Source organism: Stenella coeruleoalba, assembly GCF_951394435.1.
Source record: "Stenella coeruleoalba genome assembly, chromosome: 1".
Taxonomy (NCBI): domain Eukaryota; kingdom Metazoa; phylum Chordata; class Mammalia; order Artiodactyla; family Delphinidae; genus Stenella; species Stenella coeruleoalba.
In genome coordinates this window covers 129,621,089-129,644,559 of record NC_137169.1, presented here as the reverse complement: position 1 = coordinate 129,644,559, position 23,471 = coordinate 129,621,089, and the positions used below count along the sequence as shown (strand labels likewise).

Here is a 23,471-nt window from a genome sequence, read left to right as displayed (position 1 = left end):
TGGCAAGAGTCACAGTGAATCAAGAAATGAAACCTTCAAGGAATGTGGCAGAGTGACCTCAAGGGTGATATCTGACTGACTGCACCGATAAAATGAAACTACCAAGTCTGTACGATTTGGGTCATTTATCTACATAAATGGTATTCCATATACCATAGGGACCCACTTGTATCTGACTGACTCTTTTATTATGTAAGACTAGCCTAGTTTAGCATGCCTAGATTAACAGCTGATGAATTACTCCATAAAAAAGTTTCATAGATTTTTTAAAGTTTATTTTAAATATTACCATATTTTTAAAAATAGAAGTATAGTTGATTCACAATGTTGTGTTAGTTTCAGGTGTACAGCACAGTGATTCAGTTACACACACACACACATATATATATATATATATATATATATATATATATATATATATTCTTTTTCAGACTCTTTTCCCTTATAGGTTATTACAAAATATTGAGTAGAGTTCCCTGTGCTATACAGTAAGTCCTTGTTGGTTATCTATTTTATATATAGTCGTGTGTATATGTTAATCCCAATCTCATAGTTTATCCCTCCCCTCCTTTTCCCCTTTGGTAACCATAAGTTTGTTTTCTATATCTGTGGGTCTACCACAATTTTTTTTTCCTGAAAAATATTGTTATATACTTAGAAAAATGATAATGCCTTTACAGACACAGGAAAAGAGAGAACAAAATCTGGGTATTTCATAGTTCTTCTCAAATTTCTGCTTGAAAGTATTCAGTCTAGATGTTTTTATGAGCCATACAAATTGCATAATTTCTAAAATGTTCTGCTGAAGATAGGTAACCTTAATAGTGAAAAGATCCAAAATCACTCATTCACTCATCCAGTCATTCTTTCAATATGTGATGCCTCCTCCACCAGGTACTCAGTGAAGGCGGCCTTCCCACCACCAGCAACCACATGTGCAGCTGCCCTTAGTTATTCTGGTCATCTAGTTCATTGAAAAAGATTAATTAGAGCCTTTGCACCTCTCAGTAAGATGGGAGTTTATTATTCTCTTGAAATAAAAATAATTCATTCAGAGAATATGTCAAACCAATAGAACTGTCACCATAAGAGAAATAAACTCACAATAAGCTGAAAATTAAAATGGCACGTTTAATCAAAAAGACCAGGATCCTCTCCTGTTAAAACTATAATTAGCTTTTGCCAAGCATGGAATCAAAAAGTATGATTTTACTTTATTCATTGGCTATAAATCTCATCTATCTGAATTCATTTTCCACCCTGTGGTTTCCTTTTTCATTCTCTAGAGAAAAAAGAATGCTTATATATATGTCATATTTTCAACATGTGCTATGCTACCTTTAAATGTACTATTTACATAGCTCAATGACTAGTTAGCTATATTCTAAATGAACTGCCCATTACAGTAACTTTAGAGGGTGTATTACTCCTTCTGGAACAGGAGGAGATTCTAATGCAAGTTAGGGTAGATTTTTCCAATTGCTGTGACAGATTCTTTACATACCTGATTTCCTGTCCTCACACTGATACTGTAAGAAGGGTTAATTATTCTCCACATGCATTTTATAGATGAGGGAAACTGAATTTCAATGAGGTTAAGAAACATACTCAAAGTCACAGTAATTTTCTGCGGGAACCTCTGGGATAGAGATCATGTCAGATGAAGTTTGTTGCTATTTTGTTCCAAGGTCTGTAGCTTTTCCACTCTGCCCCACGTAAGTGATGAGTCTATGGCTAATAATTATAGTAGCTAACATTTATTGAGAAATTGAAAATGACCAGGCAGTTACTAAGGCATTATATGTCCTTAAATCTCCAACAACCTTGTGATTAAGACATCAAGGTTTAGAGAAGGAAAGTAATTTGCCTAAGATCATATAATAAACAGTCAACTTAAGTGAGACACACAACTTGGCTCTCTCTCCTGAATTCTGACCTCAAACTATTAACAGGTAACTATCCTCAATATATGGTTTACTACAATACAAAGGTATGAAGTGAGGGGAGATAAAGATAGAGTTCAGATTGCTTTATTCACTTTCATAATTTGGTAGCTCAGATATTTCCTTTAGACTTCTGCAAAATTCATAAAACTGAAATAATGATCTTTTAGTTATTTAAATTTTAAGATGATTTTAGGAAGAATCATTCCAAGTGACACCGATGTCTTGATTTATTGGCAATTTTGACTTTGCTCACAGCATGAACTTTTCTCTGGTCAGTATTGCTCATTCTTACGCAAAGATGACCCTAACGGGAATTCCTACCAGGATGGGTTTAATTATTGAAAGACAGGAAGTGTCTTTCATGAGGAAGTGAGGATAACATTGTGACTTGGCTCCTAACATGGGTATATTAGCCTTGCGATCTTTTCTTCCTGGTTATTCAGTATGTAAATGCATACCTTTGGCTACTGCTGGGCATAAAACCAAAATTAAACATGTGTGGTTTGGCAAAAATCATGACTGCTACTGCACACAGCTTTTTTTTTTTTTTGCGGTACGCGGGCCTCTCACTGCTGTGGCCTCTCCCGTTGCGGAGCACAGGCCCCGGACACGCAGGCTCAGCAGCCATGGCTCACGGGCCCAGCCGCTCTGCGGCACGTGGGATCCTCCCGGACCGGGGCACGAACCCGTGTCCCCTGCATTGGCAGGCGGACTCTCAACCACTGCGCCACCAGGGAAGCCCCTGCACACAGCTTTTTAGGATTTCTTAAACTATATGAAAAAACAAATGCATTATTCTTTTTATTTTTAAAAGAACTGCTGACCTGATGTTAAAAATTAAACTTCACACAGTACCAGCCATACATTAGGTCCTAAATAAGTATTTGTTTTATGATGAAAGGAATAGACATAACTGCAGTATAAATGTCTCATGTTCATTCTTTATACACAGAGTCACAGAGTCATATATCTCACAGATGTTTAAGGGCTGGGTTATCCAGACACTTACCTGAAAAGGGTCTGCACGTTTACAATCGTTTTGGCGTCTGCCATGTAGTCTTCCTCGGCACTCATGGTGCTTTCTTTGTCCACAACCACCATGTTGGCAGCGAAAGTCACTCCACACCTGAGTAAATCGTCTAGACTTTGATAAAAACCAACAGAGAAAAATGAACTTTCAATAAATCTCAGTACTAGGATGGTGCTAAAACTTGCTTACACCCCTGCGCTTACAGGCGTATAGGTTGCCCTTATACGTGGCTTTCACAGAGTGGACACTGGTAGATGTTATGGGAACTAATATAAGACAATATTCTCTACTGATATGAAGTAAATTGTATTTGGGGTTTCTTTATGTTTCATTAGATCTCAACCATTTCAAAGCATGTGTTAAGGATCTTTATTTAATAATACTTATTAATTTTGTAAATAAAACATGGAAACACCCATTTTACAATCAAATAGAATTAGAACATGTTAGAACCTTGTTTTTACAATTAGCACATTATTTCAAAGACACGACATTCACACTTTTTATCCCTGAGGCACTTTTGGTAAGAATAGAAATGAACACATATTAATTTAGATGGTCAAGCCTAATAAAGAAATATATTTATTAAAAATACTTATTTTTAAATGTCTATTATTTATTTGTGTAAAGCTATGTGTTATAGATTGGTTCTACACAGCCAAGAGCACGTAAAATATATAAATATCGGATGCATTCAAGCCTACCTTCTAGCCACTTTTGAGCAAGTGATTGAAAGAAGTAATTTTGTTGGTTGCAGGAAATAATTGCTAAACTAGGACACAAGTTCCTATGAGTTACCACAGAGTCAGTCTTCTCCCCTATCACTGATAAAAATTTTACCTAACACTGAATTTAAAAACAATGTTACCATAAAAGCTGAATTAAGAAAACCATTATCTCATTGCCTTTGCTTCATACAAACTATAAAAATAGGACTGAACTGGATAAGGGAGATTGTATCAAAACTTGAATGAGTGCAAGAGTATTCTAGGTTCAGAACTGATTGAAGATAGATAAGAAGAATTGGGCTAATTGATTTCTACATCTTTTGATTTAAAATGAGAAGTGTAAAACTTAAAGAACAGTAGCTCTTTTTAGCTTCTTAAATGGAAGAATCAGTTCCCCAAGGATCTTCTCCAAGTGCATGATCACTTGAATTAGTCATCTCACTAATTCACTAGAAGGAATTTTCCTTTTATGGGAAGGCAAGAGGCAGGATTTCTTACTCTTTTATATGGCGAGAGAGTATTACCAAAGCTTTGAGTCAAAGATCCCCAGGAGTAGTCCAGAAAAAAATATTTCGCTTGAATCAGGCACAGTGTTCTGTGGCAGGGATTTTATGGCTAAAACTGTGGAAACAGAATGTTACTCCAAATAAATTTCCTATGGTGAGAGAGGCCAGGACCATAACATCCAATCAATATGATGACCAAGTTTAAATCTCTAGGAACACTTTACTAGGGTATTCCTTTTAGCTAGGAAATTCATAATTATTCTTACATCTATTAAAATACATTTTTTAAAAAGAAAAAAGTAGGTGGAAAATGAATGTGATATGGTCCCTTATGTATCATAAAAATGATGCCTAAATCTTATGTCTTCACCAACCTTATTTTAGTGGTAATGCACTTTCTCATATTTCATTCCTTACAATCTTTACTTCCCTGATTAAAAAATTATAATTTTCTATATAGGAAAAGGGAAAGATAAGGTGGTAGAAGGTAAGCTTGACTGAAAAAAGATACACAAATAGAAGTGATAATAAAATATGAATATTTCATCAGCAATAAATCAATGAAGTTGAGACTTAACAAAAAACTTAGCTATGAGAATTCCTTTACTAATTAGTCACTAACTACCTAAACCTGTATATATCAGTTAATTCCATACTCAAAATATTGGCCGTTGTAGTTGACACATAACTTTGGCAAATGATTTTAGTAATTATTATTAAATATGAGTTTAAATCTAAAGAAATCTATAGAATCTATAGAAAATATATAAAATTGGAATGGCATTTCTGAACCACGTAGAAACTTTTTTGTTCTTCATGTTTTAACTTTAATTTATATTCATTTAATATTGTATTGTATTCTTTCTTTCCTTTTTTTATTTGGCTACCGATTTATTCTTATAATTCTGTGTCTACCATAATTTCTCCCCACTATCTTATCTACAAAGCCACTGCCCATTTTTTCTTTAGCACTATTGCTTTACGCAGTTTGGTCACCAGATGGTGGCCCAAGAAAAAAGTCAACATGGATGAAAAACAGTTACAGATAATCTAACTGACATTGCCCCTCTTTCTACCTTTCTCTGACTTCCTTTTCGAAGAGAACTAGAATGTAAAGGAATGAATATAGGTGAATGTTTGTGAGTGTGTTCTAATTCATTCATGGTTTTCTTTGCTTATTTATGTTTAAGGAAAATTTCAAACATAAGCAGAAGAGAATACTATATACTGAACCTCCTGTACCAATCACCCAGCTTCAATAATTAGCAACTTGTAGCCAATCCTGTTTCATCTCTAATCCTAGGGATTTGATCCTTTCCATTCTTCTTTTCCTCCCCGTAAATACTTTTATAGACGGAGAATTCATTATATACTTTACATCAAAAAAGACAGAAGAGAGGTTTATTTTATATCTTTTAAATATAATGTTCTAATGAATTTTAATAGAATACTCTCACAACAAAGAAACATTACTATTGATAAAATATGGATTGATTTCATTTTCATGGATTTAAATAATAGTTTTAGTACATCTACACTTTAGTTAGTTGGTTAGTATTATGCAACTGATAACATAAATTATATTAATGTAGAATGGAAGCTAAATATATGTTAATCTGTTTGGCCTTTAATGTGTCCACAGCCAATAAACACTGTCAAAGTTACAAAGCTTTGTTTTTCAGCATCTACAAGATGAAATGTAAGCATGAAAGTTCTCAGTGGATAACTTTTAGCATTTTATTTGGAATGTTTTGGGCTGATTTTTTTTAGAATGGAAAATTAACACATTTTATAAGCATACTAGTTTTCTGATCTTTTAGTTTTTGTATTTGTTATAATGTCATCTTTATGCATATAACAATTTGTATTTTAAAACTGAAGCATTGCACACATTTGACCTTTAATTAACAAATTTGGAAGGCTCTGATATGTTACCAGAATAGACTGTCAAGGAAATGCTCCAATTAATAAATCTGATTTAAAATGAGCATTTCCAAATTATTTTGAAGGTTTCCAGAAGTTATGATAATGATACCAATGCATCACAATGTTGAAATTCTAGGTTTTCTCTACAAAGATGTTAACAGTAATAAAGTTACTGCTATAGATGACACAAAACTGGAATAGCTTTAGAAAGGGAACAAAATTGACATGCAACAAGATTTGTTTTAATTCTACAACAGATTACTGCTTAGGAAGTTTGAATGCAAGATGTATAACACGAGAACATAAGCTCCACATGCAATAAACATATTTTCAACACTGAAATGGCAAATTACACTCATCATGCAACACAGGGGTGCAGCACATGACAAACCACAGGACACCACACTAGTTAGTGTGCCAAAGATTTTGTCACCTACTTGTCAATAGAGCCCACCATGTAGTAAACCATTGGAAACCAACAGATTGCATCCAGAAAATGCATATCTGGCCTAAGTAGCAGATGGGTTACAAAATGAAACACAATGTCACAACAGTGGCAGCACTTCTAGGGAAAGGAAGTAAGTTGACTTAGTTTTCATTTCCAAAACTAAACATTGTTGACAAGATTAATTTTAAGTGCCTTTTCTCTTAACATTAATTTTAAAATGTCATTTGCACTTGTTATGAATAATACAATGCGCTCAACAATGATAAAAACAAGTTGTATTTCTGCTTTCTAAATCAGAAACATTATGGCATTATTCTACAAAAACACTGAATTGATACTCTTAATTTATAACTAAAAAGTCTTGTCAGTGAGTTTAAAATTATTCATGATGAGAGAGTCTTGTAAAATGGGGAACTGATGATTTTATTAAAACATAAGGAACTAAATTATCATGCCTATTAAGAGCAATTTTCTCTAAGGGATATACAGAATCACAACATGTCCCTTAATATATCAACATATCAATAAATAAATATGTACCCATCAATATATATATATATTATATAAAATTAAAATTAAAGTAATTCACCTTTTACATTACTGATTTCCTCAATATATATTGTTAAGCAAATGTGTATTGCAACTGAAATCTTTACTCTTTTTGCATATTTGGGGAAAGAATCATGAACCTGGAAGCTTCCTTAGAAATTACCTAATCTACTTATTCATTTTGTAATTCTTTGAATTTGTATTCATTTTGAATTATTAATTCTTTCATGCATCTATTCCCTCAGCATATATGTATCCAGAAAGTTTTATCTAACAGACATTTTGGTATATGCAGGTGTATGCAAAAAGAATATGTTGTTAACTTGTATTGTAAGAAATAGAGCTTTTGGAACACATAAGTAAAAGCACAAAATTACAATACATTGTAATCTGAAAAAATAAGGAATAGGTTGCACTCAGGAGACAGAGTTCAGGATCATTTCACAGAGGAAATACTTAATTTGGATTTGAAGAACGAGTAGGATTTGGCTCAGTAAAGGAGAGGCAAAGGGAACCTCTAGGCAAAGGGAAGTACAGCCCCTGCAATATCCCAGGTGCTTCGCCCAGCCTGAAGAAGTCTTGTCCTCCCTGATTTATTTTCTTCCTGTTGATCTTACTCATCTTTTTCCACTCTAAAGAAAAATAATGCTCAGTGCAGTGAAGCATTAAAAGAAAACTTCCAAAGACTATCCCTGTTGATCACATTCCTACCATCAATAAATTACTTCCTAACCATTTTAAGTGGCCCCATATTACTACATATTATAAATGTACCACAATTCATTTTAAAAATCCTCAATTATTTCATTTATGTTATTTTCACTTTCATGCTATTAATTACTGGAGTTTCAAGCTATTTCCAATATCCTGCTATTATAAATGTTACTCGTCTGGACATTTTTGGATGACTCTTTTTCTAGCATTTGTTTTTATCACTGACCCCAAAACATTCATAAAACTTTTCACATTAGTGAATCACAGGTTACAAATATTTTTAAAGCTCATGCTGTAGGTTGTTTTCAACAAACATAATCATATACAGTCCCAGTAGTGGTCATGGCTAGTGCCTGCCAGTTCTTCTCTTTCTGGGTACTGCTCAGAGGGGGTATTCTCACTGCTGACTCAAGACCCTCCATGTCTCTTACCCACCTCGTGATTATAGAATAATACGTCAGGATACAAGTGGCACAAGACAGGGACAGCACTGAGATTCTGCGGTGCTTTCAAAGATCCTTTTGACTGTGTCATTTGGGGGGTTATTATTTTGTTTTATCTCTCTTTGCTCCAACATAGTTCCAGTCAGATAAAGTGAGTAGCTCAATAACTTGTGCAGCAGAGTTGGGTTCATAATTCCTCATTATTAATTGCAGAGCTATACCCTGTCTGGAATAACCTCCTCATTTTTCTAAAATTCAGATTATTTCAATTATTTACACTATCTTCGCTGACCATCTGTCCACTGTAACATATCTGTCTTCCAAAGTCTTGCAACCGTAGTTAATGTTATTGAATAATTCAACTTAATAAAGATACCAAAAATTTTCCATGTGATAAGAAGTACCGGGGTCACTAGTCCTTACGTTATGCCAACTCTTCTGTTAGAGCTAAAACTGAAGATGTGGCCTTTGTATTTTTTTGTTTTGTCCAGTAGAAATCATTCAAAGTACGTAGACATCAAAATTATTGCCTTATATATTCCTAAAACTCATGAATCTTACTGACATGCAATTCTGCCACAAACATGTATTTACAATGCACAAACAATCTTTCAAATCCTTAGAAATTAACGTCTGTATTGTGGTAGCACGATTCATCCTTACATGAATCTAGCTATGTTACAAGGCAAGGCAAGTCACCTGAAACCTGGTAGACATATAATCCTGATGAAGCATATCTAATACCCTGCAAAATTTAACTTGTAGAACAAACAGATCCATCCACTACTTTTACTGATAAAGGCGGTTTAAAAGGAAACCTGAAATATAAAGAATATATCAACTATATGTTCATATGCATTATGTTGGCTCATTTAAGTAAATCGGTAAAGGTTCTGATGGCACTAAACTGCTTAGGAAAAAAAAAATGAGCACATCATTCATCAGAGTCCTAACTGTAATTCTATTAAGAAACATGACTAGTTATGAGTCTAAATATCTTCATTATATTTAAAATAGCTTCATTATTATATAAAAATTTTCATTATATGCAAATATGAATTAGCTAGCTATTGATAGGAAGTTAAAAGTTTTGGGAAATTGCATGGATTTGCAAGTTGAAGATGATTTTTTCCCATTTAACTAATAACTATAATGAACTTAATTTTTTTGTTTCAAATTTGAGAAAAGAATGCAGTGAGAGTTTATTTTGCTAGCATTTCATAATTCCACTTTTAAGAAGTTTATCTCTCCCTTAAAAATACAGTAGTAGCTTAATTTCAACAACTTGAAATAAATTTCCCTTTTTTTGTTAATTGGGTTTTCACAGAAATTCTCCCATCAGTTTAAATAGTGACAATGTCCTTCTCTTGATTGGTAGAAGGGGGGAAACTGACATTTCCTCACTGCCTTTTATGAGTCAGATATGGTACTAGTCCTTCATATACATTATTTTATAGACTTGCAAAATAACTTAAGATAAATGTTCTACTCATTTTATAAATGAGAAAATTGAGGCTTACAGAAATTCTGTAATACGCAACAGGCCTATCAAGAGGGTAAACTTAGATCTTATTTCAGATCCGTGTGAGTCTAAGGCCTGAACGTCTTTAATAAGGACCCTGACATATCAGACAGTTTATCATTATTCTTGAAATAAGCTGAACTGGAGCTTACTTGTAGCTCTATGTGGAAAGAAGATTGATTTAGTAAAGGGATAGTTTAAACAAGATGTTGTAAAAATTAAGAAGATAAGCCTGGATCTTGTACTTTAACCTTGTGTAGCTTTGGGTAATGTATTCCAAAGTGTTTGACTCTCTTTTCCATGTCTCATATGAAATGGTTATCAGGAGATGACTAGACGATCTTTAAGGGTGAGATGGTAATCAAAATATTTAAAATCAGTGTGGCCCAACAACAGGCCAAAGAGAACAGATGGCCAGTCAATCAGAACTGAGACCAGCTCTAATGAACCAGTACCAAGTGGAAGATGTTTTCCAATGTACCCGGGTTTTATGTAATTACCATATGAAATGGAGAAGGCTTTCTATCTGGAAACATTGCGAAGACTTATTTTGACATATTATGTATGTGAATATCATAAATTTAATTTACATTTTTAAATCCCATATTTGTGGCATCTGTTATTTGTTTCTGGTATATTGAATAAATTGGTCTTCAACTAAATGGAATTCCTAAGTAGCCATGTATTGATATTATTTTCAGCAATGCTCATGTGCATTTAAAATAAAGTCACACCCCACTAAGCTAATAATTGTAGAAGTGTGTACAATTATTAGTGTGCAAATTCTTATAACCCAGAAATATTTTAAAGAAAACATCATATTTCTTTGTAATACTATAGGATAGACTGAAAAATACTAGCCACAGCAGAGAAACAAGTATCTCATTGTTTAAAAAAAAAAGAGGAGGATTGCATAAAATTTCCTGGAACGTTATTTACTGGTGTTTAGTTTTTGCTTCCTCATTCTCAATCAAAGAACAGAGAACAACAAATAAAAATGTTAGATACTGCTTTCGGGAAATGCACAGGAAGCTGATAAATTTTATAGCCCGAGCTTTCATCTCAACGCTTTGAAAAAAAGTCAAACCCCATTAAAATCATTTAACAAACAACATCATGTGAATAGCTAGATTCCAAACTGTAAGTCCTTAGGAAAGCAAAGAAAAAATTTAATGCAAAATATTCTAAAGTTAAAATATTCTTGTTTCTAAAAACAATTGACAAACAATGTATTTTTGCATATATCAAAAACCTGTAAGTAAAGTAAGGTCACATAGTTGAAAGATCAATGAACTATGAATTGCAGAGAAGGTTCTAATTCTAGAATTGACCTTGGAAAAAATCATTTAACTTCTTTGGCCTGTTTTTTCCTTTCTATGAAATAAGAGGCAGTGGTGTAATCAAGTCACACAGACTGAATTCTTTAAATGTTATCATTGTAATTTGCAAGCTTTGAGATCTTAAGCTGCTTGGTACATCTTTCTGAGGATAAATCATCACTATATGACATGGATATATTTTTTATGGAAATACAATGTGAAATAAAGGTTAGGTATCTACTATGATGATTGCCATGTAGTAAATGCTCAACAATTATTACTATAATAAGCAGAGGGTGGTGGCAAAGAATATTAATTTTATTAAATAGTCACTATGGTATTATTCAGATAAAATATTCTCTGATAAAAGCTACATCTGTATTTATATTGAAATACTGACCAGTTTGCCAGTAACTAAGAGAAACAGAGTCTTCAGATTTTTCTGTGATAGATCAGATTCAGGAATTAAGACTCTAGAAATAACCACTTGATTTTTATAATTCTAACATACAAACCAATCAATCAATCATTCAGTAACTGGGCAGTTTGGTAACCTGTTAATTCAAAACCAAACAGAAAGAGGCTGATTTAGTTATGGCAATTCCAAAGTCTACACCAGGTACACAGGTTAAGAAATCCTAGCTCCTGCCACCTGTTCATTGGAATAATAAGGGGGAGAAAGGGGGATTAGTGACTCTGAGATAAGATTACTTAGCAAGACTGGATATGGAAAAGGAGTGGAGCCCACCTCCACTTCATGGAGTAAACTCCACTCCCAAATTTGGCAAGACTGAATCTTTTATTGTGTTTTATAAGGAATGTCTATTTGGTATTCACATTCAGATTTCTCACATATATTTGGTCTTCACCACATTTTCTAGCTCACAGCTCCCAAAACCCTTGCAATTTCCTGAGTGATAACAGCAATGGGAGCATCTTTTGTCATAATATTTGGTCTCTAATCCTAGTTCCTGAAATCACTTCAGAGCCAAAAAAGGTGAAATGGGTGTCTTGTTCTTCATAACAAGCCCCTTTCCAGGAACACTGGGTTTAAATTAATGAGGTGCCGTTTGGAAAGTACCTAAGGATGAGGCTGTTTGCCAGGGAAACTGAAGTTCCAACCTGAATAGAAGGTTGGAACTTCAGTCCCACCCCGTGATTTTTGAGGAAGGGGGAGGGGCAGGAGATTGAGTTCAATCACCAATGGCCAATGATTTAATCAATCGTGCCTATGTAATGAAGCCTCTATTAAAAACCCAAAAGGATGGAGTCTGGAGAACTTCTGTGCTGGTGAACAGGTAGAGATTTGGTGATAGTGGTGGCCACATAGAGGGCATGGAAGCTCCATGCTCTTTCCCCATACCTTGCCCTGTGCATCTCTTCCATCCAGTTGTTCCCAAGTTATATGCTTTTATAATAAGGTGGCAATCTCGTAAGTAAAATGTTTCTCTGAATTCTGTGAGCTGCTCTAGCAAATAACTTGACCTTGAGTAGGTGGTTGTAGGAACCCCCGATCTACAGCCATTCAGTCAGAAGTACAGGTAACAATCTAGACATGCAACTGGCATCTGAAGTCCAAGGAGGGGGTCACTGAAATTTCCAATCTATAGCTGATCAGTTATGGGGTGATAACCTGGCTTGTGATTGGCTTCTGAAGTGGGAGTAGGACAGTTTTGTAAGACTGAACTTTCAACCTGTGGAATCCAATGCTATTTCTGGGTACACGGTGTCAGAAGTGAGTTGAATTCCCCCAGAACTGAGCTGGTGTCCTGCACATTGCTTGCTGGAGGTGTGGAGAAACCCTCTGACACACACATACACATTGAAATCGGGTCCAAGAACCCAATTAGGAGATTTACACATCAGGACAAGAAATTATACCTTGAAATAATATAAATAAGGTGAAAGGATAGTTTTTCCCCTTTGCTTTATCACAGGGCTGCTGTAGGCACAGTGCCACTTCTTTCTTTCTAAGCCTCTTCCTATCTGCTTCTCTGTATTCTGGGGCCTGAGTTGATCCACTTTGATCCAAGCCAGCCGAGATGGAAATGCTCTAAGTCAATCAACTTGTAAATACCCCTGTCTTAAATTTATCTTTAAGGCAGTGGACACATTACACCATAAGCAAAAAGAGCCAAAATTGGACACTTCTGAATTCACATAGTTGATGAGCATCTCTTATGTGCCAGATCTTCGCCAGTTTCTTAGAGCCTCCTACCAGAAAACTTCCAGAATAAGAGATATATCCCAAGGCCTTGGAGGTGCTTTGCCACCATACTCTATCACCCTAGCCATCCAGTAGTTCAATTTTTATTCTCCTAAGGTTTGTTTTATTAAGCTTTTATTTCTTCTGACATTGGGTCCAAGTTTTTGTTCCCCTACACCTGCCCTAAATTTATCTCACCTTTCCTTGGATGCTAAAGTGGTATCAAAGAAGTCATTGAGTCATCAGACCTGAAAATTCTTCAACTGAAACCTCTGGAGGTGTGCTCAAGTTTTAGAGTTGATTACCATTGAGATACTGACTCTAAAACAAGATGCATCAATCAGTATCTTGATATTCATATATTCAGAATAAATAATGTCATGAAGTTACAATATATTGGGGAGATACCTCTGTTTTGAAAAAATTCTTTTGATAAATTTTAAAAGCAGAGACAAGGCAGAAGATTTTGGCCTCATTTGGTTTACCCTGAAATCTGCATCACTTTAGAGTTTAAGAGGAGAGTTGGAGGATTCTAAAACATGGTATTGATTTAAGGACCATCTGCTACTAATCTGAGTCAGAGAGAGAAATATTGCAATTTTAGTATACAATGGATTTGACCACAGCATTTAGTGATGTATATTTACATTCATATAAGGATTTTGAAATGTTTAAGTAGTCTTATTTCACAAGAGTATATCAATCAAACATTTTCAAAAGAAATGAACATTGTAAAGCACAAACTATTTATGTTATGTTACAGAATATATGTTTTAACAGTGGAAGAATCATAGGAACTTATGATGATGTGTAATGGTATGATATAAAATAGATCATTAATATGCTCCTCTGATAATTAATGGTTCTTCACAAAGACAATGAAATTGTCCAGTTTTGGCAGAGATTTTCTAGGCTCGTTGATTAATTTAATGAAAATAACTATAATTATTTCAGTGGCATGTTTCCCACTGGTAGAGAGCAATGACCACTTGCAAAAATAGTTTTAAATAAAAGGCTCAGAGTACTCCAGTGACGTTTTAAGTTGTACTTGTGAAACACAATCATATACAATGGTTGTTTTCTACCACAGCACAGAATATATCTCTCAATGAATCATGTGCCATAATGTATCTGATTTAAAATATTCTAAGTAAATTAAATTATTTTTGATAAAATATTAACAAATTTTTGTCTTGTTTGTGCATTTAAAAATATACTTACGGGTTATCCAATAGCAGTATTACGGGATTAAGTTCTTTCTTTGGTCTATAATATGCCCTGAGAGGAACAATAAAATTATACAATCCATTTCCAGCTGTTTCAGCTGCAACTATAATTAGCTTATTTTTGAATCCATAGGCTTTTGCGTCCTCATAGTAGTTATGCTGGCAACTCTAGAGAAGAAAAATTATACAAAGAAAGGCCATTTTTATACTCCACTAATATTGGGTAAAAATATTTAGAAGATCTGGAAATGTGAAATTAATCTAACCTAGTAAATCCTTTGTTTTCTAACAAATTTGAAAATAGTTACATTTTTCTATGCCAAGTTCTCCAGCCTGAAGGTGTGCATGGACGAGACAAATGAACTGCAGGTATGCAGCTTGATCTGGGGAAGGAAAAGGCAGCAACACAGTGTACACATGTTCCACTGCAAACTGAAACTTGCTGCCAGATGACGTCTGGGTATCAATATTAAGGAATCGTCACAAGGTGTATGTATATCAAAGCATCATGTTATATACCTCAAATATAGACAATTTGTATTTCTCAATCATACCTCAATAAAGCTGGAAAAAAATAAATCATCTGCCTCTGACTTTATTTCCAGAAATAGAGTAATATTAAAATTAAATAACCTTGGAACATTCCAAGTATGGAATAACAAAAGGATGGATATCAATATCGAAAGGGATTTTTTTTTTTTGGTTAAAAAACAAAAATTAAAAGAAAAAAACCCTAATTGTCTAAATGTATACCTGAGCTGGCAAGATAACGATGCAAATACTGAAATGTAAAATACTAATGTTAACAATAATAACAACAAATTACCAAAATGTGTTTCCTGAGGATATTTTGCTACCTCCTAGGGAGCTAGAATTTACTGGACTTAGCATTATTAAATCAAGATGCTTTTACACAAAATTATCTGCCTGGATAATTGCTTTAGTGTTCTGGGTTTTTAATCTTTATACGTCTTTATGAGGGTTTCTTTTTATTTGGGTTGAGATTTGTTGATTCTCTGTGGATTCATCATCAACTCTGGAATGTTCTCTGCCTTCATTCTTTAATAAAAAGTTACAGAACATTGTTGGGAACAAGGTACTTTGAGTCAGCAGAAGCAATAAACACCAGAATTAGAATCACAAAGATTACAGATTTCACTGTTATAAGATTCAGAATAGAAAATGAGCGTGTTTACTATGTTTAAAGAAATAAAAGAGAACATTCAAAGCAAGAGCAAAGAACAAGAGGGTATTTAAAATATTCACTTAGATGTTTAAAGAAATTGCATATACTCTATTCTGGAACTAAAAATATAACAATTAAAAACAGAAGCTCAAAAGATGATTTAAATTGCCCATTTGATGCATCTGAAGGGATCAACTGCATGATTGAGTTGAAGTAATTACTCAGAATACAGAAAGAAAAGAGAAAGTAGTATGGAAAAATTAAGATACTTGGAAGATAGTGTGAGAATGTCTAATACACATTTAAAAAGAATACCTGAAAAAGAGATGCAAGAATCAGCAAGAAGCACTATTCACATAAATATTGACTGAGGATTTTCTAGAATTAATGAAATATCCAAATCCTCAGGTTCTGGAAACCCAATGAATCCTAATCCAAATAAATAAAGAGAAATCCAGTGTCATACACACTGTCATAGTGCAGAACAGCCAAGACAAGAAGAAGATCTTAAAAGCAGCCAGAGAGAAAAGAGAGCTTTAACTACCAGAAACACAAATTAGAACGATGGCCGACCTCTCATCAGCAGTGTGGAGCACAGAAAGTAGTAAATAGAATCCTAACAGGCTAAAAGAAAAAGAAAATTCAGAGCCTGGAATTGGACACCCAGCAAAACTATTCTTCAAGAAGGAGGACAAAATAAGGACACATCTAGGGAAAGTGAAATTCAAAGAGTTTACCACTAACAGGACCTCATTAGTAGAATTTCTAAAAGTAGATTTCTAATCATGGAAGTAGGAAGATCAATCCAGCAGGAAGGATTAAGGCATAAGAAAGAATGGAGAAATGGGGAGTGGTAAAGGAGAAGGACAGGCAGTCTTCACTGGAAGTATGATTGGAGAATTACTACTATAGACAGGATCTGAAGCCACATGAAATTAGGTCACTTACAAAGAGATTGTGGAAGGAGAGGATGACAGGCTGAGGCTGAGATTATTAAGAACTTCATTTTTATGAGATCAAATGAGGTAAAAGAACTAATTTAGAAGATTTAGAAGTAGCTCAACTAGTAAGAAAAAAAAAGAAATAGAACAAGGACAAAACAGGGAATTTAGTATTGATAAACCTTGACCAAAAGGAGCCTGCTGATACTAATGCAAAACGGACTGGGCAACAAAATACCTGCTCACAGACTTCATGGACACAGTAGGATTGGCTGCATAACCCCATCTGCTAATCGCAAAATGGGCACTCATTTACAGAGCAGACCACCACCGCCAGCCAGACTAACGCCACCTAAAGAATGGATAACCCCAGATGTTATCGGCCAATCAACAATACTCGGAAACATCGCTTTTTTACTTTGGTGAAGAGACAACTTGTCTTTTGGCTTTAAAAGACTGTTTCTCCTCCAGCAAGCCTCATCTCTGAAAGCTTAACTTTTCCTGTATCAGGTTCCCTTCTTGGGAATCTGTGGAATCATTTTGACTCTTTGGTTTCCCAACATTACTTTCATCTTTGTGTGTTAAAAAGTAAAATGCCACCAGATGTGGCATTTTAAATAAAAGGCTCAGAGAACATGATATTATTTTGGAAATCCTCTTTAAGGAAAAAAACACAAAAGTCATACATAAAAAATCAGTCACAGGTTCTTGGAAGGGGCCAATACAGGAGAAGGGCTCTGAAGCTTAAGATGCATCAAGGTTACCAAAGATGCAGAGCGAGCCAGTGCTAGAAATGCTGTGAAGCAGGAAAGCAAAACAAGGACTGACAAAAAATAAGGCATCGAGAGATGGAACTGTCCACCTTAATGGACCCAGATGAACATCTGGGAGCAGGGGTAAGGGTTCACAAAAAATCTTTAGGAAGATAGAGGCAGAAATTTTCTAATGATCTGCTAATCTTCTTCAAGAGTGACAGCTACAGCCAAGATTCATAATGTTTATCACATGGAAAAACTAATAGTAGTAAAAATATTAACAAAATGTATTAAGTGCCTATACATTTATTACGTTCCTGGCACTGTGAAAAGCTTTCTCCATGCACGAATTTATATCATCTTCACAAGAACCCTATAAGGTTCATATTAAAATTACAAGCATTTTGGAGATATGGAAACTGAAGTTTACTGATAATGTTATTTGCCCAACTGGCTGAGCCTGGAAGCAGAGAGCTGGGATTTTAACTCCAGCTAACTCCAAAATATAGAATAAAAGAAGAAGTTCCTGGTTAGAATTAGTGGCACGTTTTAATTTCTGAGAGATTGGGGGTTTGAGAGTCTTCTCTTTATCTGCTCTCTGACTCATCATGAAAACAAATTCTTACCCAGGTCATGTCCAATGGCCATACTGTGAAAGAGAAAGATTCCTGTTTTCTTGGAATCTTTCTGTTTCGGATGGTTTCTCCTGAATATCAAGGCAGGAACCAAGAACTACTATAAAATCTTTAAGAAAGGGGACATTAAGCAAGACACTTCCAGTCTAATAATTCAATAATGAATTATGACTAGCTAATTTCACCATGTCAAGCGATTCCACTTTGAGATTTGAGGCAAAAATGTCTAGTAAAATAAATAGAGCGCATCTGGCCAAAATGATCTGGGGAGACTCTGGTTTGAGGCTCTGGCATCTTTGTTTTTCTCTTTGAAACAATGACTGACCAACTCATTGGCTACATTAGTAGAGGGTAAAGCACTTGGGTAACCTTTAGTGCAGTTAAGAAAGTAAAATTCACCACTTTATGTATTACATTTACATTTGAAAGATAATATTCTTTTAACATATTTCAGTCAAATGACTATACAAAATTATTTAAATACATGTAATTACACAATGCCATCATTTTAGTTTTACAGAAAATAACAGCAGTAAGTGCTTACCTTGTCTAGTCTTAAGCAGCAAAATGGCACTTTTTCATGAAGGAGATGACAAAAAGTGGGTGAACTTCCTATATATGGAGAGTAAGGTGGGTAGCCTTTAGCATATCTGTAAAACAATAGGAAATACTGAATTGTCTTGAATTAAGGCAGGCAAAGTCAGACAATCAAGTTATAGCCATGTTCCTCTACTTTGATAAAGTTAGATGCAGTAATTCTTTATTTTGATATGGACATAGTTTAGAACAGGGCCCATGGACCTAATCTGGCTCATCACATGGTTTTGTGAACTAAAGTAGTTTTAATATTTTTAAATGGTTGGAAAAACAAGTCAAAAGAAGAATAATATTTCAGCTCGTGAAATTATATGAAATTTAAACTTCAGTGTCCAGAAGTGAGTTTTGTCAGAACACTGTCATGCTCACTCATTTTATGAAGCTTTCACACTTCAGAAACAGAGTTGAGTAGTTGGGGCAAAGACCACATGGTCCATAAAGCTGGAAATATTTACTAGCTGGTTCTTTCCAGAAAAAGTTTGCCAATCCTCAGTTTAAAAGATTTAGACACATTTTAGAAAATAGTAATGTTAATCTTTACAAAATACATTAAAGCAAAATGCATTATTATGATTCACTCTATCACTATTCATCAGTCATGGATGCATAACCAAAAAAGAGTAAATCATTTTAGACTGAGTAAATTATTCCATCAGACCCACACAAAAGCCAGAGTTTTTGCTGGAATCACGCTTACATATTATCAAAGATGCTCAGTTTATTTGCTGACTTTATAAATATAGTCACATTATGGTTGTAAAATTTTCAAAATGAAACTATCAAAAAGTAGCAGCACAAATGAAAATTAAGAAATAAAAGAGAATTTAGTAGAGGCAAAGTTATTTTATCCAATATGAAAGCTCTTTTTTGATAAAGAAAATTTATCTTTCAAACCAAGAAATTTCAAATCTAGTTATTCCAGACATCATTAGCTAGGACGGTAAAATGGAGAACACTTTGCAAATTTAGAAGTTGATAGTCTCCCACTATTACTTCGACATCTTTTTCATTTTTCTAGATATAAAAAAAAATTCCACCTCAGTTTTTTCAGTACATGTAAAGAAAGAATTTGTATCACACCACACAACACCATTTCTAGAAATATACTGGTGGTCCAATCTCTTCTTCTTCCTGTCAAATATTTCATAAATCTATTTGAGTATTATTAATTTCTTGGAGAGTGGACTTGTCTTCTGTGGGTATGTGTAAGTTTCTTGTAATAAATATTTAAAAGTGTGAAGGAATAACAGAAGGATTTTTCTAAGTTTCAATTATATTTCAGTTCATTTTAGTTCAGTTCAACATTGATTGAACTTCTATTATATGAAAAATATTAGAAGTGTTTGAATGATGTTACCTTTGCCACTACGACCAATACTACACCAAATAGCATTTAATACTCATTGAATGCTTACTCTGCACAAACCATTGTCCTAAGCACATTACTCTATTACCTCAATTAATCTTCATATGAACACTATTTACAGATAAAGCATCGTGGGTCAGAAGATTTAATCAAAGTCACTGGCACACAACCAGTATAAGGTAGAACTGCCATGGGACACAAATTCCTTCAGACTCCACTGTCAAGACTGTTGAACACTGTGCTTTCCTCATGAAATGCCAACAGGGCTTCACTGGTGGCGCAGTGGTTGAGAGTCCACCTGCCGATGCAGGGGACACGGGTTCGTGCCCCCGTCCGGGAAGATCCCACATGCCGCGGAGCGGCTGGGCCCGTGAGCCATGGCCGCTGAGCCTGCGCGTCCGGAGCCTGTGCTCCGCAACGGGGGAGGCCACAACAGTGAGAGGCCTGTGTACCGCAAAAAAAAAAAAAGAAATGCCAACATAATATACGACAAGTAAACAAACTCTACTGTAGGCTAAAATGTGATTAATAGCTTAAACATTGATACTATCTGTTATGGAATCTTAGTAAAGAGAACTAGTACTTCCTTTATTCATTCATTCAAAATATTATTGATGTATCCTGAATAAAAATGATTGCTGAATGCTGAAATAAGAGAAGCTTAATGGAAGAAGCTGCATTACATGTCATTGAATAATTGATTGAACTTCAATATGGAAGTGAAAAAATAAATTAGAGGTAGAAGGTACATTATAATTCAACAAAATCATATAATTATGAAAATACAAACTGTATCCTTAAAGAAAAATATGTAAAATATGATATAGGTTATATCATGGAAATGCTGATTTACCTATTTTTTTCTTTAAGGATAAAGGATAATATAGAGAAAAATGAGGCTGTCAATAGCTGTTGAAGCCAGAAATTTGAGGACTTAGGTTACTTTATCATCAAGAGAGATACTGGCTAATAGGAAGGGTGTTTTGGTAGAAGCATGTAGGATTGATTCTAGGATGTCCAGAAAGGAAGGATATTAGTTTTTCATGGCAAGCACAAATCCCAGTAAATCTTACAAACATACTCCACATTTGAGGACATTTCTTCATCTGGTGTAGTTTCATCTTCTGATTGATCACTTAGAAGATCGCAAGTTTGAAGTGATGACGTATCTGCAACCTCTAAAACGGGAGCAATGCTGGGTCTTCTGACTTCTTTGTTTCCTTCTGAAGGAAGAGACAGGGTAGGGCCACTTGCTGACCTACAGCTTGTGTCTTGCAAGTCTATGGCCACAGTACCTGGAACAATGAGACATGAAAATCCATCAAAGCATTTGCCACCTAACCTATAGGACCTGTCAATCATTTAATGATCAAAGTGAGATGAAATACAGCCAGAATAACTAGGAAATATATGATATACTGTTTATCCTTTAATCTCAAAGGTTATTTATTTCTTTTTAATATGGGTATTTTTGCCCGCATGGATAAAAAAATTTCTGTATTTGTGCAAAAGTGTATTTGCTGCAACCAGCTCTATAGTATGAAACATAAGATTTGTGAAATCCTGAAATACTTAGAAATTTCAGTTAAAAAAATACCTTGTTTCCATTTATATTTATTTAAAATTAATGAAAAAAATTTAGGCCATTTGCATTTTGTGGGTTTCTCATTATATCTTTTTCCCCCATTTTTTTATCTTTCTCTTACTGATTTATAACCGCTTTTTTACATTAGAACCATTAATGTTTATGTTTATTCAGCAAATATTTATTAAGTACTCTGTGTGGCAAGCACTAGTCTAGGCACTAGAGATATGCAAGGAACAAGGCAGACAAGGTTTCTACACATACGGATTTATCTTTAAGATAATCAGGTGGACAGAGAAGTGAAAAAAGTAATTCCTGATAACGCTAAATACCATGCAGAAAATAAAACAGAATTATGTGATACGGAATAGTGGGGATGGGAAGCGGGAGGAGGGATGAGCTTTTCACTAGGCGATGACAAGGGCTACTCTGAAATCATGACATTTGATTTTTTTGACCTAAAAGAAAATCATGAGCACAGGAGCCACGGAAATACCTTGGGGCAATAAGAAGAGCGAATCCAAATAGCTTAAGGCTTTTGAATTCTTGGGATACTCAAGGAATAGTAAGCGGAAGAAACAACTTCCTTTGAGATTTTAAATTAACATTTAAAAACTAGTCTAAACATCAGTATATGGAAAGTGGATGTCTCTCCCCTTCTGGTAGAAATAATCCAATCTAACGGATGACTGCCTCCATATTTTACAATAACTCACTTCATGTATGCTTTTATGGATAGCCGGTCATCCTTCTGAAAGCCCTTAGTCCTCATTTCGTCTCATTCTTCGAAGCAACTATTAAAACACTCTCCACTTCCTTCAGACTTCTGTCTGACCTTGCCACCTTCTTCACTATAACAGCCTGAGTTTGTAAAGGGGGGGAAAAAACTCATGGGTTTTGGCATCTCAATGTTTCTGAGTGTGAAAGTTGATAGAAACAAGAGACTGGGGAGAATATCTGGGTATTCCTCAACATTGAAATGTGGGAGGTCAGGTTTTAGAGGCTAGTACCTCTTCATATACTATACACAACACTCAGATTAGAGGGAGGGGTGGGCTGGTGTGTCTACAGTCAACAGGGAAGACTCCTGCGAGGGGCCTGTAAGAATATGTCTAGAGCTGCTGTGCCCGAGGAAAGGACGTGATGACCAGCAGTCAGCAATTCCAGTATCTGAGCAGAGACAAAGGCGGTTGGCATCAGAAGCTGTACACTTGGCCACTGTTTTAGCACCATAAATAAGGATTAATTTATAATTCAATCTATCTTAGAGGTGAGATGGGGATCTTAGAAAAACTGAGATTGACTTTTCCACTAATCAGGTGACTGGATCTGATCAAACATGAAATTTTATAAGGTTGATTTATCGAAATAAAGCCATATGATATGATTTGCATCTTAATACTATTAATCCAAATCCGTATTTATGACGTTTATCCCCTGCAGATGACCACGTCGTCTAATTCAGAGAGAAAAGAGAAGTTACGGCAGAAGAAATCCTTCAACTTCTTCAAGCAAATGAACATGAGAGTTTCACCAGACATTTTTTTTCCCCCTCATTTACGTTTGGAATGAAACAGACATACCTCCATTTATGTAAAACTAAGCCCTACTCTTGCGGTGGGGATAAGTCCCCACCTGCTTCCTAAGGAACCATGTTCTCTGAATTCCACCCCCTCCCAAATATGTCTCCACATCACCTCCAGTTACCTCTTCACCATCTTCCTGACCAACACAGGAAATGTGGTCTCTCCCTGAGAATTCTGCCAACACTGATATCTGGCACCAAGCTGGGCTTGGAGGATATGACCAAGAGAAAGTCAGAATTTAGCAGAGGGAAGACACA

The 23,471-nt window shown here is 34.9% G+C and overlaps 1 protein-coding gene across 9 annotated transcripts in view; it reads right to left on the bottom strand.

Moving 5' to 3' along the window:
• KCNT2 (potassium sodium-activated channel subfamily T member 2) overlaps positions 1 to 23,471 on the bottom strand; it is a 383,268-nt gene that overhangs the window by 53,796 nt on the left and 306,001 nt on the right. For all 9 annotated transcript variants that reach the window (XM_079945031.1, XM_079945029.1, XM_079945030.1 and 6 more), the window contains 4 exons: positions 21,125 to 21,338; positions 18,625 to 18,730; positions 14,559 to 14,731; positions 2,956 to 3,090 (listed from right to left, as the gene is read on the bottom strand). In XM_079945031.1, the coding sequence (XP_079801157.1) occupies positions 2,956 to 3,090; positions 14,559 to 14,731; positions 18,625 to 18,730; positions 21,125 to 21,338 (628 nt within the window). The remainder of the gene's footprint in view (positions 1 to 2,955; positions 3,091 to 14,558; positions 14,732 to 18,624; positions 18,731 to 21,124; positions 21,339 to 23,471) is intronic.